The sequence below is a fragment of the Asparagus officinalis genome, chromosome 2 (genome assembly GCF_001876935.1).
Source record: "Asparagus officinalis chromosome 2, Aspof.V1, whole genome shotgun sequence".
In the NCBI taxonomy this organism is placed as follows: domain Eukaryota; kingdom Viridiplantae; phylum Streptophyta; class Magnoliopsida; order Asparagales; family Asparagaceae; genus Asparagus; species Asparagus officinalis.
This window is the reverse complement of record NC_033795.1, coordinates 20378075-20396782: the sequence shown is the minus strand read 5'-3', so window position 1 is coordinate 20396782 and position 18708 is coordinate 20378075. Positions and strand designations below refer to the sequence as shown.

Here is an 18708-nt window from a genome sequence, read left to right as displayed (position 1 = left end):
AATAGATACCTAAAATGTTAAAAGAAAATCACGTTATTACTTTCACCTTTCACTTTCACACAAATAAACATCCCCTAAATTCATGGTCAACATATTTTAAAAGCGGTTTTTGTGAAAATAACCCTTATTTGTAATAAACAAAAACGTAGTTGATTAGTCCATATTTTAAACTTAGTACTAATTGGGTAGGCAAAAATAATCTCTATATTAATTAAGTTAACATCATTCATGATAAAGTAACTATTATTAAAAGATATTACCAAGGTTACAGAAAGCGTTATGCAGCCTAGGCTTTGGACTGACACCTAGAGCCTAAGCGCCTAGGCACTAGGCGGGGCCTATGCAGTTTTCCTTTTTTTATTTTTAATTACAATAACTGACAGTTAATGTCAATGTTATAAAAAAAGCTTAGGCGTTGGACTGGTGTCTGGGCAGATTTCTTTCTTCGTTTAAGTGGTGACAGAGGAGATTTTGTTGAAGGTCGGAGGAGGGAAAGTAAGTGTTCATAGTTAGAGGCTAGAGGGGTTTGGAGGAGGTTGGAAGACGTTGAGATTGCAATGAAGGAAATCACTATGAATACCTAAAGGTTATAGTCGACCTAAGCATATCACAATCACATAGGTGCTCTCAAAACCTAAGTGGGCGACATAGGTACCGCCTAGGCCTTAACACACACACCTAATTGGGCGAAGCCGAGGCTTTTTAAAACATTGGATATTACTATCCTAGATATATAGTAGTTACGATTTTGTAAGCTTTGTTTAACAGTATACGAAATAATTATGAATTAAAATTAGTAAGTTGAAATATATAGGGTAACATGCCCTATCATCAAAATTTCTAATTTATCGACCACGTTATCTCACTCCCAAAAACGATACACCACTATCCTACTAAAATGTCTTTCAAGAAGATAATCCCGCTTGTGAAGAACTACCACAATTCTAATTGAATTTTTTTATTATCGACTGACGCCAACTTAGAAAGCTTTACCTGCCACCCCCATTGATTTTTTATTTCTTATAAGCCCCTTGAGCTAAAAAGGCTTTCTTTAATATGTACTCAAATATGGACAAATTCCAAAGCAGATCGAGCTCTATAGTAAAACGTGTAGGTTTTTATAAACTACTGCAAACTACTAGAACTTTCGTCCAACTACTTTTATTAGTGATAAATAATGTGAAAATTCAATCTTCATTCTAAAATAAATTAGACGGGCATATTAAGAAAGCGGAAAAAAAATTGAACCCGGATCATATGCCAACAACCCGAATCCGAAACACTTTACACTCCCAAGACAAACGTCCCTGTTTTCCTCCGCGTTAAGCCACGTGCTTCGCCCTCCAGCATCTGCCATGATACTTGTCCACAGCACCTTAAGCGTCTTGTCCACAGCACCTTAAGCGTCTAACACTACTTTAAAAAAATTCAAAAATAAACGAAAAAACAGGGGAAAAACAGAGTTTTCTCAAGTCTAATGGATCACCAACAACGCCGAACTCACCGCCGCCCCGTTGCCGCCACCGCCACCACTCGCCCACCCAACTTAAACAACCACATCCACTCCTCACAATCTCCAACCGGCAGGGCTAACATAGGTCCAAACTAGCAACATCCCAAGCTACGAACTCCTCTCTCCCCCTCATCTCCCTCTCCTCCCCCTTCCATCTCTCTCCTCTCCCGATGTCCAGCCGTCCCGTCCCGCGTCGCCACGCGCGGCACATCCTCCGCCGCCTCTCCGTCGGCCTCATCGGTGCTCTCCACGCGTCGCGTCCTCGTTGCCGCGCTAGTGACGCGTCTGGTGATCGGGTGGTGTTGGTTGAGGATGTGGTGGAAGAGCCGCGTTGTGGTCTTCGGCGGGGCTGCATTTTGATTCACGCGACGTCACTAGCCGCGAATGTTGGTTCGGGATGGCTTAAGCGCAGGTGTGCCAGCGGCGAGCACACACCGATGGTCTCTGTCTTGAGCTGCTCCATAGCCAGAGTAGATTATATCCGCATATTGGCATGTTTCAGGTATGCTTGGTTTTATTTTAGATTAATAGACTAGTTTTTATCCGAGTGACGTGTTAGGAATTTTATGGAGATTAATCTGCAGAATTAAACACTAAACAAATAACGGCACTAATAAAAATATCACAAGCAAGAAAACACTAAGATTTAATGTGGTTCGGCAAATTGTGTCTATGTCCACTGGGCAATCCAGAGAGAAATATTCCACTATGAATCAAGAGTATAATCCCTCCAAGTTACATCTAAACTTGATGATTAAATCATAAACTTGATGATTAAATCATAAGAGAAAGATACAGTATTACCTCTAGGGCACCAAAATCCTAAAACCCATCTCACCATAAGTCTTCAACACCCGCGAAGAAACCAACATCGTACCCTTGACGGCGTCGTCGTTTTGAAGACAAAGGCGTTTGAATCACTGCGATCAGATAACTAAGCTATCCAAACTCTTTACTTCTCTCTCTCTCTTTGTCTCTCTCACCTTAAAAGCTCTCGAGTTACTATAGTTACAGGCTCTTCACGTGCCCCAATTCCTTTAATAAAGGAAATTATTCTCGAGGTCTTCCTTTTCTATTCAAATTATGAATATGTCCCTTAAATCTTTTTCTTAGCAGGATACAACCAATTTGACCTAGTTCTTGTGGTCCTCAATTAGGCTGGACCCACAAGATGTTGACGAACTATAAGTACATTAGATTTTGTGCTGTGAAATTTTAAAGACTTTATTAAATTGCCAATTGAAGTGAAATAAACACTTAAATTATTGACTTAGATTGAACAACTACTCGGAGAACATGTAGGATCGTAGACTATGCTAAGAAAGGATTCAGACTTATGTTATAGGATAGTTATAACTAACAACGTACATCGACGTCATAAGTTCACATCTTAAACATAATTTAATATGGTACTTTGGACTACATTGAAATATATTCACTTTGAACTCCTGACTATATATATGATCTTTTGTTTTAATGAGTGACAAAGGGAAACTTGGTTAGAGGAGCTCATATATATCAAGAGAGTAGGCCCAAATTCAAGCCCTTGTTGGTTTTGGGGATGTAGACCCAAACCTTGGAACAAGCTAAAAATTTTCTAAGTCTAGAAAACAGGCGAAGTCAGCATGCAGGCGAACCTGTAGTTCAGGCGAGCTTTGGAAGTGCAAGCGAGCTCTAAGTGCAAGCAAGCTCCAAGTTCAGGCGAAGCTCGATCAGTTCAGGCGAACATAAGTCAGGCGAACTTCACAAGTCAGGAGAGCTTCGAGTGCTCAGGTGAACCAGCTTGTCAGGCGAACTCGTAGAAAAAGACAGATTCCCAGCTTTTGACCTGGCCGCCACTTTGAGTTGAGATTTTCCCGAGTGCCTGTAGTAAATTTTTGGTGACGCTTTCTCCAGCGATTCCTGAGCGGTGATTTTTCTCTAGAGAAAAATCTCGTGTGTTCCTGTAGCAATTCTACAGAAGCGATTTTTGATAGAGAGATCTCAAGGATTTTGAGATCATCTTCTTTACAAGCATTGTAATCCTCTTTAATAATCAAAGAAAATTTTTGTGTGGTTCCCAAGGACGTAGGCAAGTTGTCGAACCTCGTTAAAATTTTGGTGTTCTCTCTTCTATTTTTCTTGCAAGTTTTTTTATTTGCTGTGATTTTTTCTTTCCTTCTTTCGACATAAGACCCGGAGGGCACGTTCTACGAGATGGTTCATTTGGCAGGTTATCGATAGGACGAATCCCCCAACAACTGGTATCAGAGCTTCGTTCGGATTAGATCTATGTGAGAGCTATGACAGAAAAAGACAAATTAAAGATTGAGAAGTTTAACGGATCAGACTTCGTCTACTAGAAGTCACAGATAGAGGACTATCTGTACTTGAATGATCTTTACCATTCGTTGATGGGTAAAGCAAAAAAAAAGAAGGATGAGGTCGACGAGGACTGAGAAATATTGGATCGAAAGGCTCTAGGACAAATCCGATTATCGCTCGTGAAATCAGTCACACACAATATATTAAAGGAGAAGACGACGTTGGGGCTTATGGAAGCGCTCGTAAAGATGTACGAGCAACCGTCAGCTACAAACAAGGTGCATCTCGTTAAAATATTTTTCAACCTCAAGATGGCAGAATGATATTCCTTCACGATACATCTTAGCGAGTTCAACACGATTGTTGATCAACTTATCTCAGTCGACATCACGTTTAATGATGAAGTGCAGGCCCTATTAATATTATCGTAGTTGCCAGATAGTTAGGCAGGTTGCGTAATCGCAATTAGCAACTCGACAGGGAATGAGAAGTTAAAGCTGAACAAGGTTGTTAGTATGATTCTATCTGATGAGGTTAGAAGAAAATCGCAAGAATCAGAAGGTTCAGGTTCGGCCCTAAGTCTCGAGTAGAGAGGCCGAAGCCGAAATAAGGGTAACCAAAATAGGAATCGATCAAAGTCAAAGAACAAGGTGTCGAACTCGAAGGTGAGGCCTATCAAAGGAAAATGTTAGAATTGCGGCCAGGAGGGTCATATGTCTTTAGTCTGTAAAGCACCAAAGAAGGATACAAATGAGTAGGAGGTTTATATCGTGCAGCATGCCTTGATCCTTACTATGGACATTGATTTTGATTCATGGGCTATTGATTCGGGAGCCTCATTCTACGTCACTACTAATAGGAAGCTTCTTCAAAACTATGTAACAGGAGACTTTGAAAAAGTGTACTTGTGGGACAACAAGTCATGTAGTATTGTTAGAAGAGGTGACGTGCAAAAATAGATAAAAGGCTTCAAGTGGAATCTGAAGAACAGACATGTACCGAAGTTGAAGAGTAATCTTATTTCGGTTGGCCAGTTTGGAGCAGAAGGCTATGTTACGACATTTACCGGGGATTCGTGAAAAATCTCTAACGGTACTATTGTGGTGGTCCGTGGCAACAAGACCGAAATACTCCTAACTTCACATACGAGTGACACCCTCGTAATTGTAGCGGACAAGGAGAGTGCAGATCTGTAGCACAATAGGTTGGGACACATGAGTGAGAAGGGTATGAATATTCTACACTCAGAGGGAAAGCTAACCGGTATCGATTCAGTAAAAGTTGGTATTTGCGAAGACTGTATCTACGAGAAGCAGAAGAAGGTTAGCTTTCAGAAGAGTGGAAGACCATCTAAAGCTCACAAGCTAGAGCTTGTTTATACAAACGTATGTGGTCCAGCTAGTGTGTCTTCTCTTAGTGGTTCGGCATACTATGTCACTTTTATCGACTATCATACGAGAAAGGTGTGGGTATACTTCATGAAGCACAAGTCAGAGATTTTTGGAATCTTCAAGAAGTGGAAAGTCATGGACGAGAACGAGATAGAATTTGAGATTAGACAATGATGGAGAATACGAGCTGGAGGAGTTCAAGAAGTTCTGTGCTCTGAATGAGATTCGTTTAGAAAGGGCTACTCCAGGAACATCGCAACAGAATGGCGTTGTAGAGAGAATGAACATAATGTTGCATAGCGTACGAGGAGCATGCGTCTACATACAGGTCTGTCAAAAATATTTTGGGCGGACGCGGTGCATACAACAACGTACTGGGCCATCAGTCCCACTAGACTTTGGGATTCCAGAAGAGGTTTGGAGTGGTAAGAAGGTTAATCTCTCATACTTGAGAGTCTTTGGTTGCTTGATATATATTCATATCAGTGACCATGTCAGGGACAAGCTAGAAGCTAAGTCACAGAAGTGTACATTCATTGGATACGGTATTGATGAGTTCGGATATCGTCTTTGGGATGAGAAGAACATGAAAATCATCAGGAGCCGAGATGTCATATTCAATGAAGAGGTAATGTATAAGGACATGGATAATGCAAAGGATAACCAAAGCAGTGGGAGAAACATTAAGGATGCAGGTGCATCCGAGTACATAGATTTGGAGGAACTTTCAGATGGGGGAGAATATGTTAGTTCTGACCAAAGAATAGAGGAGACTCCAAGTGCAGAGACGATTACCCAAGGCGAGAAGCTTAGAAGGTCATCCAGGGTACCTAAACCGAATCTCAGATATCTCTCATCACTAGATTATTTGTTTTTAACATATAGCGGAGAACCAGAGTACTATAAGGAGGCAATGTAAGTTAGTGAATCTCAGCAGAGGGAGCATGCGCTGCAAGAAGAGACGGATTCTCTCCACTCGAATGAGACATATGAGTTAGCACAGCTACCTGCACAGAAGAAAGCCTTACATAATAAGTGGATTTACTGAGTCAAGCGGTAGAGTGATGGAAGCAAGAGAGATACAATGCCAAATTAGTTGTGAAATGATTCCAACAGAGAGAAAGAGTGGATTATATAGAGATATTTTTCCCCATAGTGAAGCTCACAACTATCAGGGTGGTGTTGAGCTTAGTAGCTGCTAAAAATCTCTACCTTGAGCAGTTGGATGTGAAGACTGTCTTTCTTCATGATGATTTAGATAAAGAAATCTACATGAAACAACATGTTACTTCATTGAGGAAGGTAAAGAAGAGATGATATCCAGGCTCAAGAAGATCTTGTATGGTTTGAGACATGCACTAAGACAGTGGTATAAGAAGTTCGATAACTTCATGAAGAGCAATGGTTATGAAAGGTGTAATTCGGATCATTGCTGTTACTTCAAGATGTTCGAGTCCAACTATATCATATTATTATTGTATGTTGATGATATGCTAGTTGCAGGACCGTGTTTAGAGGAGATAAACATATTGAAGAAGCAGTTGGCAAAGGAGTTTGCTATGAATGTTCTGGATACAGCGAAGTAGATTATTAGGATGCGAATCAGTCGGGATGTGACTGAAGGGACGTTGAGGTTAAGTCAGGCTGAATACATCGAGAAAGTACTTCAAAGATTCAACATGGAGAATGCTAAGCCTGTTGGCACACCCTTTGGAAGTCAATTTAGGTTATCTAAGGAACAATCGCCCAAGACGGATGCAGAGGAGGAGCATATGAGAAGAGTGCTATATTCATCAGCCATTGGTAGTTTTATGTATGCAATGGTTTGCACGAGGTCGGAAATTATCCATGCAGTGGGAGTTGTGAGCAGGTTTACAAGCACTCTAGGGAATCAGTATTGGGAGGCCGTGAAGTGGATTTTGCGCTACTTAAGAGAGACTATAGATATGTCACTATGTTTTGAGATAAAGGAGTTGGTACTATAGGGATACATAGATGTAGATTTTACCGGTGATCATGATACGAGGCGAAGTATCATAAGGTATGCTTATACCTTAGGGTTGACAGCAGTGAGCTGGGTCTCACGTTTGAAGAAGATAGTAACATTGTCCAGACTAAGGCAGAGTATGTCCTAGTAACTAAAGTTAGTAAGGAGATGATTTGATTAACAGAATGTCTGGAAGAGTTGGGTCTGAAATGGGGTAACAGAGTTCTTTATTGTGATAGCCAGAGTGTTATACACCTTACCAAGAACCCAGTATAGCATGTCAGAACAAAGCACATCGACGTGCGTTACCATTTCATATGCTCGCTAATAGAGGACGGGAAGTTATTATTGGAGAAGATTTTAGGGAGCCAAAATCCTACATATATAATGATTAAGGCAATGACCATTCAGAAACTGGAGTTGTGCGCAACTTCAGTTGACCTTCAAGCATATGTGATAAGGGCGGAGGCACACTATGAGAAAGATATTGATTGAAGAGATTCTCCAGGTAGGAGAAGGTGCTTGCTAAGTTGAAGAGTTTGCTGATGGCGGTTTGGTCTCCAAGTGGGAGATTGTTGGTTTTGGGGGTGTAGACCCAAACCTTGGAACAAGCTAAAAATTTTATAAGTCTGGAAAACAGGCGAACTCCGCATGCAGGCGAACCTACAGTTCAGGCGAGCTTTGGAAGTGCAGGTGAGCTCCGAGTTCAAGCGAGCTCCGAGTTCAGGCGAGCTCCAAGTTCAGGCGAACTCCAAGTTCTGGCGAAGCTCGATCAGTTCAGGCGAACATAAGTTAGGTGAACTTGTGAGTTTAGGCGAACTTCGCAAGTCAGGAGAGCTTCGAGTGTTCAGGCGAACCAGCTTGTCAGGCAAACTCGCAGAAAAAGACAGATTGCCAGATCTACTTTTGACCTAAGGTTTCCCTATAAATAGGGAACCCTAGCCGCCACTTTGAGTTGAGATTTTCCCAAGCGTCTGTAGCGAATTTTTGGCGGCGTTTTCTCCAGTGATTCCTGAGCAGTGATTTTTCAAAGAAAATTCCCGCGTATTCCTGTAGCGATTCTACAGTAGCGATTTTTTGTAGAGAGATCTCAAGGATTTTAAGATCATCTTCTTTGCAAGCTTTGTAATCATCTTTAATATTCAAAGGAAATTTTTGTGTGGCTCTCGAGGATGTAGGCAAGTTGCCGAACCTCGTTAAAATTTTAGTGTTCTCTCTTTTATTTTTCTTGCAAGTTTCTTTTATTTGCTGTGATTTTTTTTCCTTCTTTCAACATAAGATCCTGAGGGCACGTTCCGCGAGAGGGTTTATTTGACAGGTTGTCGATAGGACGAATCCCCCAACATTTCTCTCAAGAGAACTAAGAACCTACTTAGGAAAACCTCCTAGAACTGGGTCCCATCTTAATTCAGCCTAGCTCATAGATTCGAACCCTGCCCAGCTTGTGGCGATTTCATGACCCACCCAACCAACTGGGCAACTCTAGTGGACAGTTAATGGTCACCCTTCTTTCCCCACTAGTATGATAATGTTACTTTAAGTCATATCAGATAACCATCTTCAACTGCATCTGGATCCTAATAACATCTTGGAACTTGACTAGTCTGTTTTTTTCCTTCTTATTCTAATCCTTTAATCTTACACCCTTTACTATTCTTCTCACCTCTTTCTCTTGTCTGCCTTTTCCCTCACGTAATTTTGTATTTATTTTTCTATTTAATAAACACTAAACTTCTTGTCCTATTTGCTCAAAATATAAATCTTCAATTTGAAACTTTGGTGGAAAGACATAACATTGCGGTCATAACAAGGTCTGCTCTAAAAACTTTTTAAATGATACATGCCTCATTCGACTCGGCCCAGAGTGCGGCTTGAGGATTGACTCAGCAAAGCTCGTCCAAGCCATGGCTAAGATCGACCAAGGCATAATGAAGCTCGCTATGAACTTCACCCAAATACTTCAGGTGGGACACATAGCGAAGTTCGCCGAAGCCATAGTGAAGTTCGCCGAAACCGAAGTCGCAACGAAGCTCACCAAAGATGTAGCGAAGCTCACCCAAGCAACAATGAGCTTTGCCCAGTAGCCCACGTGGGTCGCGTCACCTATTCTGGTGAACCTCGCTCATGATCGCTATTAGCGAACCTCGCCGTGGCCATTATTGGCGAACCTCGTCCATAACCTTTCTCAGAAAGCTACTTTTAAGGATACGGTTAATGACCACTAACTCACTCATTTAAGAAGATTTAATGATCACTAACTCACCAATTTTAAAAGAGAGTTAATGATCACTAACTTACTAATTTAAGGGGAGTTAAGGCCTACTAACTCACTCACTTAATGCTTTCAAACCTATAAATAGGCATGATCAACATGAAGCAAGGGGGAGAGAGGCGGAGGAAAGATTTGTCATGGAGAGAGAGAGAGAGAGAGAGAGAGAGAGATTAAGAGGCTAGTCAAAAAGCCTATCTCTCCTCCATTCTCATTGATCTTCATAGATCATTATCATCTGCTAATCATTTGACCCGACCAACGATCCTTGTGAGAAAGGATTCGTTCTCTTCAGCTAGTCATCTAGCTTAATCAACAGTTCTTGTGAGAAATGATTTATTCATCCCAAGAAGACTGCACTATCTTTTAATAGATTAGAGATCATCAAGGCTGATGTAGATGGTCAAAATGTACTTTCACTTAGGATGATGATCAGCTTAGATTCGAGAAGTGAACGCCCATGGGCTAAACACTTCAAAAGGGCCCTAGATCAAGCCCACAACAAGCTGCAGCGAGGGTCGCCTGATGAATGAAGTGAACATCGCAAAATAACCTATGTCGACTCAACTCGACCAAGTCAAACACAAGTCGACATTTCCCAGACCGAGTTGAAAGGGGCTATTAGTTGGCCACGCCTAGAGTCGAATTCTGTGTTAAATTCCAACTTACGAAGCGAAGCTCACCAGACAGCCCATGTCGACTCGACTCGAGAAAATCAAACGTGAGTCGATTCCCATGTCGAGTTGAAAGGCGTCATCAGTCGGTCAAAGTCTAGAGTCAAATTCTGTGTCAAATTTAAACTCATAAGCGAAGCTCGCCAATTAATAAACTCCGCTGATGTCAGCAAGAGTAGACCAAATCCACTTTCGAAGAAGGCTCGCCCACGTCTGTAGTGGCCCTCATCCACAACTCCAGTGACCTTCGCCCCCGATCATGGCGACCTTCGCTCACGTATCTAGCGAACTTCATCAAGCCAATGAAATTCACCCAATAGCCGTTTTAGAGCTATTTCAAGGGGATAACCGCTCCCCACTAACTCCTATTTTAATGGTCACTTAATCCATAATTACGGGGACCATTAACTCTCTCTTTGAGCCTATAAAAGGAGAGAAGATCATTCACTTTACAGGGATAGAGATATACACACGGACGCGGATGTATAGATATATATGCGCAAAAGCATAAATTTGCTATTCTGTTGAGAAGTATTGCTAAGAGAAAGACCGAGCTAGCTTCCAAGCATTCTAATCCTCATCAACAGAAAAAAGACCCATCATCTTAGTCAGCGAGTCAACGGAGTACAAGATCGATGCTCCACCAGCACACCGAAAAGAACCCCAGGAAAAAATAAAAATTTCTTTATTTCATTATATTTTCTTTTATAGTAATATGTGTTACTTACAATCCAAAAGAACTCGAAACAACACGCACGCGCATGCGCGCGCGCACACATACACTTCTTTTAAAAGCACAAGTTTGGGAAAATCCTTCCTTTGTCAATATTACCCTTCATTTTTTTAAATATTTTATTTAAATCTTAATCTATCATAATCATAATTATATCCTATCTTAATCCCACGTGAATCTATCATAATCATAATTAAATCTTATCTTCATCTCACGTGAATTACCTATAGCTCAATAATTTAAAAAAAATAAGATTAACAAGTTACATAAAATATTACAACAATAACAAAAAACCCAAAAAGTTTTAAAAATTGCAAAAAATACTCTCAAATATTCAAAATTACACAAAACACCATCACATATCAAAACTTACAATAACAAACATGAAATTTAGAAATTAACAATATCATCTAAAGAATTTAAAATTTATAATTAACATCTTCAATATTTTAAAAATTATAGAAACACCATCAAAAATTTAAATTTTAAAAAAACACCATCTAAACTTGCAAATAAGATAGATGAATTCTAGGGATTATCATCAAACTTGAACATAGATTCTCTTTTTCCCCCCGCAAAATGGTCTTTGTCGCATCAATTAAGCGTAATGTATGATAGAGAAAGATAATACCATGTAAACACAATTGAGTTTAAACAATAATAAAAGGTTAAATAAATAATAAGTAGCTAACATACTATAATACATGTACATGAATTATTGTCAAAAAACTAAAAGTTTCAAAATTTTCACAAAACACCCTCAATAGTTTAAAATTGCACAAAATTTCCTGACTTCTCAAAACTTAAAAGAACAAATATAAAATCCAAAAACTAGTAGTAGCCCCCTAAAATTTAAAATTAGCAATTAACACCCTCAAAGTTTTAAAAACTATAGAAACACCCTCAAAAGTTGAAAATTACAAAGAACCATAAAATTTGAAAAATATATTGATAGATTAAAATTTAATTTATTGTCTAAATAAAAGTAATTGTATATAATTTTACTCATAAGTTGGAGTATAAAAAATACAGAGGTAGCATTAATTGATAGAAGACTAAATCACTTAAAACTGATAAAAAAAGACTGTAATAAAATAGCTTAGTATTAATTGATTATATTTTATAAACATATTCTCTAATGTTAGTAATATTCACAGGGTAAAAAATATTCTCTGATGTTAATAATATTTTTAGGGTAAAAAAATACAATGAGTTACGTAGGGAGAAGCAATTAAAAAGTTAAGAAATATCCTTCAAAAGGATCTATCCGTTTTCATTTTAAATGGAAAAGTGAATGAAATTAACCGAGCATTCATAAACTTACATGAATTACTTGAATTGATACTAACAAGAGACATACCTATCAAAGAAGTGCCAATTGATACTAACATGTTGGATATCATGCCCCCATGATATAATTTTGATGATAATAATTTATTCATATTAAAGAATCAATATGTGTGTTATACATATGCCCCCATGATATAATTTTGATGATAATAATTTATTCATATTAAAGAATCAATATGTGTGTTATACATATGCACTAACATTTATATGCAGATTTAAATATCATATATGAACAAGTGCAAGATGAGTTCAAGGCATTTTGAAGTAAAGAAGATGAAGAACATACATGTCAATGTAATTGTTTTTATATTTTTTTCTTTACTTAGAAATATTGTACAAGACTTGATCACTCACACACACACACATAGAAATTAGAACACACTGACACAGGCTTAGTGTGTTGGTTAACTATAGAAATTCCCTATGTTATCCATTAGAGTTATAGTTAATAATTGAGTGTCAAAACATTTAATTCATATCATTTTTTAACTCTTAGTAGTCGACTAAATAGAATAGTAGTCGACTACTCATGTATTTGACCTAAATATAAGTTTCTGTCAGTTTACAGTATAGTCGACTAATTTGAATAATAGTCGACTACTCAAGCTTATGACAGAAATATAAGTTTCTGTTAGTTTACAGTATAGTCGACTAATTGACTAGTCGACTACTCAAGCTTATGACAGAAATATAAGTTTCTGTTAGTTTACAGTATAGTCGACTAATTGATTTTATAGTCGACTACTGAAGGCAAAATACATTTTTTAAGTTTCTGTCTGATTACATTATAGTCGACTAATGATCTTTATAGTCGACTACTGAGAAATTTTTTGACTTCACAGAGTCTGTTTAAACTCAGTGTAGTCGACTATTTTGTCTTGTAGTCGACTACATATACAGTTTTTTTAGATTTTAAAGTTTAAATTAATGATTGTTTATAGCCGTTTTTAAACGTTTTTAAAGTTCAAATAATTATCTTTTCAAGGGCTATAAATAGGTTATTTGTTCAGAAAAAATGTACAGACTCACATACCCATAAGCTTTGATCTTTGTGCATTTTTCAAGTGTAAAAACATTCAGATTTTGAGAAAAAAAAAGTTTCTAAAATTGCCTTTGATCATCATTCAAATACTTGTTATTTAGGCAATTTACAGAAGTTAGAATCATTCCTAAGCCATTACTACACAACACTACAAATTAAGGCTTATAGGAATTTGAGTTGTTGCTTCAAAGAAGTTTTTTCGGTTTGTGAGAAGTGTTAATCTATTGGTTTAGAGATTGGTGTGTAAATTGACAAGATGTTTGTCAATTAGTGTTGCAATTTGTAGGGACTTACAAATTGGTCCGGTTTGCTTTTGATTTTGTAAGTTTATTCAAAATCATAGCGGAAATTCTCAAGCGGGATTTGCTTGGGGACTGGATGTACACTGGATTGATAGAACCAGTATAAAACTTTATGTTTGTGAATTTCTGAGATTGTTATTTTTTTAAAATTTTATAATCTACTTTGTATAAATTTTAAAAGAATACTATTCACCCCCCTCTAGTGTTTTAGTGTATCTATTTCAGATCCTACATAACATAGAAACACCCTCAAAAGTTGAAAATTACAAAGAACCATGAAATTTGAAAAATATATTGATAGATTAAAATTTAATTTCATTGTCTAAATAAAAGTAATTGTATATAATTTTACTCACAAGTTGGAGTATAAAAAATACAGAGGTAGCATTAATTGATAGAAAAATAAATCACTTAAAACTGATAAAAGACTGTAATAAAATAGCTTAGTATTAATTGATTATATTTTATAAACATATTCTCTAATGTTAGTAATATTCACAATGTAAAAAATATTCTCTGATGTTAATAATATTTCCAGGGTACATAAAAAAATACAATGAGTTACGTAGGGAGAAGCAATTAAAAAGTTAAGAAATATCCTTCAAAAGGATCTACCTGTTTTCATTTTAAATGGAAAAGTGAATGAAATTAACCCAATATTCATAAACTTACATGAATTGATACTAACAAGAGACATATCTATCAAAGAAGTGCCAACTGATTTTCTATTGGAGAACATATTAAACAACCTTTTCCAATCAAGAAGTATTTTTCATAGAAGGTACAAGAAATATTAGTAAGTCTTATAAAATTTCATATTTTATTCTTACAATAGTAAAGGAGTCATAAACTTATTATATAATTAGATAGAGATAGCAACTAATGTGAAGCTATTGATCAACTATATTACGAGGAATAACAAACCAGACAAGAGGAGAAAAATTACTATAATTGACAAAAGTTATCCACATAAAACTTAACAAGTCAGACAAAAGGTGGGAAATCACTATAGTGGACAAAATATATACACATGATATTTACTTATCATAACTTAGGAAAAAATTAAAATTGATATTTTTTTCCTTTTTTACTATATAGTGGCATGCCTCTACGTGTAGCTTTATTTAAGAACATGACTATGAAAAAAGGATCAATTCTTTACGACATGATTAAAGATAAGCCCATAATAGCATTATCGGAAATCATGATCTCTAAATACGAAGGTAATATATTTCATTATAAAAATTCTTATTAAAGGCCACTAAACTTAAAGTTCACCTTAATTATATATATACACCCAAATATTCAACTAACTAAATAAATAAGAGAATGGTAAGTAAACCATGCAAATATCTATATAACACAATAAACAACAAATATTATATTTTTAAGTTAATATGTAAGGCTCATTCAGAACAAGCTATCAAGACAAAAGCATCTTCACCAAGGCTTTTTACAAATGCAACAAAAATTTAACTTAGCGATATTATGCAAGCATTACAACATTTGAAAGAGGTATGATCTTAAAATACATACTCTATAATTCACACAATTAAACCTAATTAAAATTTACCAATGTATAGATACGCTATTGCACCTTTAAGGCAAAGATAACTACCAGTTATACTAAACTTGAGCTGTGGCTTTACGCTTGCAAAGGCCGCAACAAAAAGGTTGATATAGATGTTAATCACGAGTGTCCAAATGATAAATATTGTAGAATCTCTGATGACTTAGGACATTGAAAAGGTAACACTATTTGATGTAGTAGAAACTCTTATTAGATACACAACATAAAAATACATTGCAAAGAAAAAATAGGTCAATCCTAACTTAACTTAAATAATGAATTAGAAACACAGAAAAATTATCATATATATGAAATTAACATTTATTCTCATTAACATTTATTCTTATTCAAATTACTTGTAAAGTTAGATGAAAAAGTAAAAGATAAATGAGTCAGGGAAAGATAATAGCACGAGAAATTCAGGTCCAACCTAATGTCACAATTGACGTAGATGATGAAGACATCACTCCAGAATTACCCTAGAAAAAGATAAAAGTAAAGAAGGCTTGATCTCAGCTCAATCAAAAATGAAACAGAAAGAACAAAAGACAATATTTTCTTAATGTTTTATAAAATAACCTAATTTTTTAATTAAACTTAGGAATATTTGGAAGAGATTTTTATGAATTTTTTTTAATATTTTTATATACTTATTTTGTGGATATTTTATCATATAAAATTATAATAGAGTTAGCATTAATATTTAGTTTATGGTTTTTGATGAAGTTTTTTAATGATTAGGAATAAAATTCATATTCTCTTTTGTGTCATTTTAGCCCCTTCTAATCAATTGTCTAGGCTTATTGGCTTTAATTATTCCTTTTGCTATTATAATGCTATTTTTCAAGTATTTTTTTTTACCTTTACAACACTAAACTTCCTTACGTAAAACTTTCTTTCATGTCGATCCAAATAACATGAATATTCAAATTGGCTTCATATTGGTTTCTTGTCAATTCAATATTTATCGACATGAAACTTAAAATTAGGTGTAGCCCATTCAAACAAACATTAAAGAAGATAAATAATTACAATATTAAATTTTAGAGACATAAGTGAGTAAAAACTATCAAACTGAAATCGAAGAACAAATTTTAGTAAGGAAATAAACAAAAAATAAATAATTATGATATTTAACCACATACAATGTACGTACATAAAAACTAGTATATAGATGACTTGATCCTAACAACATTATTAAAATGTTGGGCATTTAGTGAATCAAGAGAGATTATGTTTGTATAGGACTAGTTGGATTCCCTAAATTATTGGGGATTTTTAAGTCTATAAGTCATTAGCTTTCTATGTCCAGAAGGCCAATGTAATATGCAAGTTTATCAGTGTCCTTCTGGGAGATGTAACATCTTAATTTAAAGCTATTTTTCCTAATCTCATCCCACCTTTTTTGTTAATTAATTTCTGCCATACATTCGGTTTAGCGTGGGTTCAATTTAGCAAAAGGAATGAGGAGGATTTAGTCCCACATTCGAAATAGCATGAGATGGATGCATGATTAAAACATATTTTGGACTCAGGATTATTCAAACTGGATTAATCTGTTAAGTCGATTGGGCCCAAGCATATTACCTAACTCCATCTTTGTAAATGGGCCAACCCAACCCAACAAATTGCCGTCAGAGCTCACGGTTAGAACCGTGATCCTTTGTTGGATCTCAGTTTACTTTGAGATTTTGTTTAATGGTTAGAGCTCAAGGTGGAGCAAATATGACCGTGCATTTGCTTCTGATGTAAGTTGGTCCAGCATAGAGATAGGGCTCCCTTGGGTGTGCATGCGAACACATTTGCTTGCTGGTGTGACTATTTGTTTGCGAAGTAATTGACAGCGTTATCTCCATTAGCCATCTTTTCTGGGCTCGAGTAGACCCAAGTCGAGGTGGAGATTTGTTTAGGAGTATCTCACATCAATTCAATTATTTTTGGATTTGGTCTGGCAAAAGACATGAGGTTTGATTTAATTCAATATTGGAAGTAGAATGAGATTGATAGATGCTTAAATATGCTTGGAGTCATGATAAAAAATGATTCATCCTTTTGAGTCAATTGGACCCTAGTAGATTAGCCAAGTCCATTTCTGTTAACAGGCCTTTCCAACCCAGACATTCTTCCTATTAATTAACATGGTTCATCTTGCTGACCAGTGAAGGAAACAAAACTTGTAGAGAAGCCAAAGAACACAATAGATGCATGATTAGTACCTTATCTATAATATATGATCAGAACTTTATATTCTTTTATTTATTTTTTGACAGTTTTATATGAACCAAGAGGCTTGCGTCTTTGATGCACGAGTTTAAACAATGTTCTTATTAGTTAATTTGTTGTAATTTCTCGACATGTCTTCAGAATTTAAGCATTTCTTGTCCATAATATTCTTTGTGGAGTGTCCTGAACCTGTATAGATAGTTGATACATAACGTATAGCAAAATTTTGGTAAGATCTTTTAGGAGTCATGTGCTTCATAGGTGGCCTCATTGTTATGAGACAAGGTTCAAATGATAATCGGATTGTTGCAGGCATTGACATTTTTATCCACATAGTCATCTACGTTACAAACTCAAAATCTCAAAATTTTTGCACACCATTATAAACATTAAGAAAAATAAAAATCACGGAAGATCAACTAGATCAAATTATTTCTCTTCTCTCAGGTCACTGCAGAAGTCATTACATCAAATGGTGATACCGTCACAGCATCCAGCCAACCATGCATGCTTAGGTTCAATAGTCTCCCAGTCCGACTAATGCGAACATTCATAATGGGCATTCCTCTCTTAATTGGCATGCGCAGTGAGAGCCAACAGATAGCATTCGAAATACTAAGATACAAAGAAACCACTCAGAAGCCAACGGAAGGAATACGAGTTCGGCTAAAACCAAGATCAGGAACCTTCAATCTCCCCCAAATATATGAAGCTGAGATCTTAATAAATTCACAGCTCCCTCGCAGAAAAGAGATCGTCTACAACTGGAAATGGACCTTTTATGTTTGGATTTCCTTGTATGTGTACATAATGCTTCTCATAGTTCTAGTGTGCTTTCTCAAGCCATTTTCTTATCAGAGTAGAAGTAGTAGTAATTACCAACTGGATCAGCCTGTTGATCGTCAAATAATGGAAAGGGGCGAGCAATCTACAACCCATACTGATCTTTCCAATGCTTTGAGGAAATGGCGGGAACGGAGCAAGAGAAAAGGGCAATATTCGAGAGTGCAAGAGAGTGAGATGAATGAGGGATCGACATCGAGCATTACTGGTGCAGATATGAGCGAGGTGATTGAGGATTCTGGAGAGTTTGCAGCTTCTGAATCTTCAGAGTGTGTAGGGGGGTGAGTTTAATTTGTGTTTTTGTTTGGTTTTGCTTGTTTGTACTGTTATTTGGATGTTAAGCCTCTGGACTAAAGACTGATGTTTTTTGTTGCATGATAGTCCATAAAAGTATTCTGTTTGGCTTTTTACCCCTTGTATTGATCTCTTTTGGATGATTTGGTAACTTTCAAGGTATGACATCTCAACATGTGGGTGTTAGAGTTTTGAGTATACTTGAAAATAGTT

The 18708-nt window shown here is 36.6% G+C and overlaps 1 protein-coding gene across 1 annotated transcript; it reads left to right on the top strand.

Annotated features, from left to right (window-relative positions):
• Positions 1988-18605, top strand: LOC109829444 (seipin-1-like). The gene is made up of 2 exons (XM_020396564.1): positions 1988-2015; positions 17806-18605. The coding sequence occupies exons 1-2, from the start codon at positions 2007-2009 to the stop codon at positions 18484-18486; spliced, it is 690 nt and encodes a 229-aa protein (XP_020252153.1). The 5' UTR covers positions 1988-2006; the 3' UTR covers positions 18487-18605.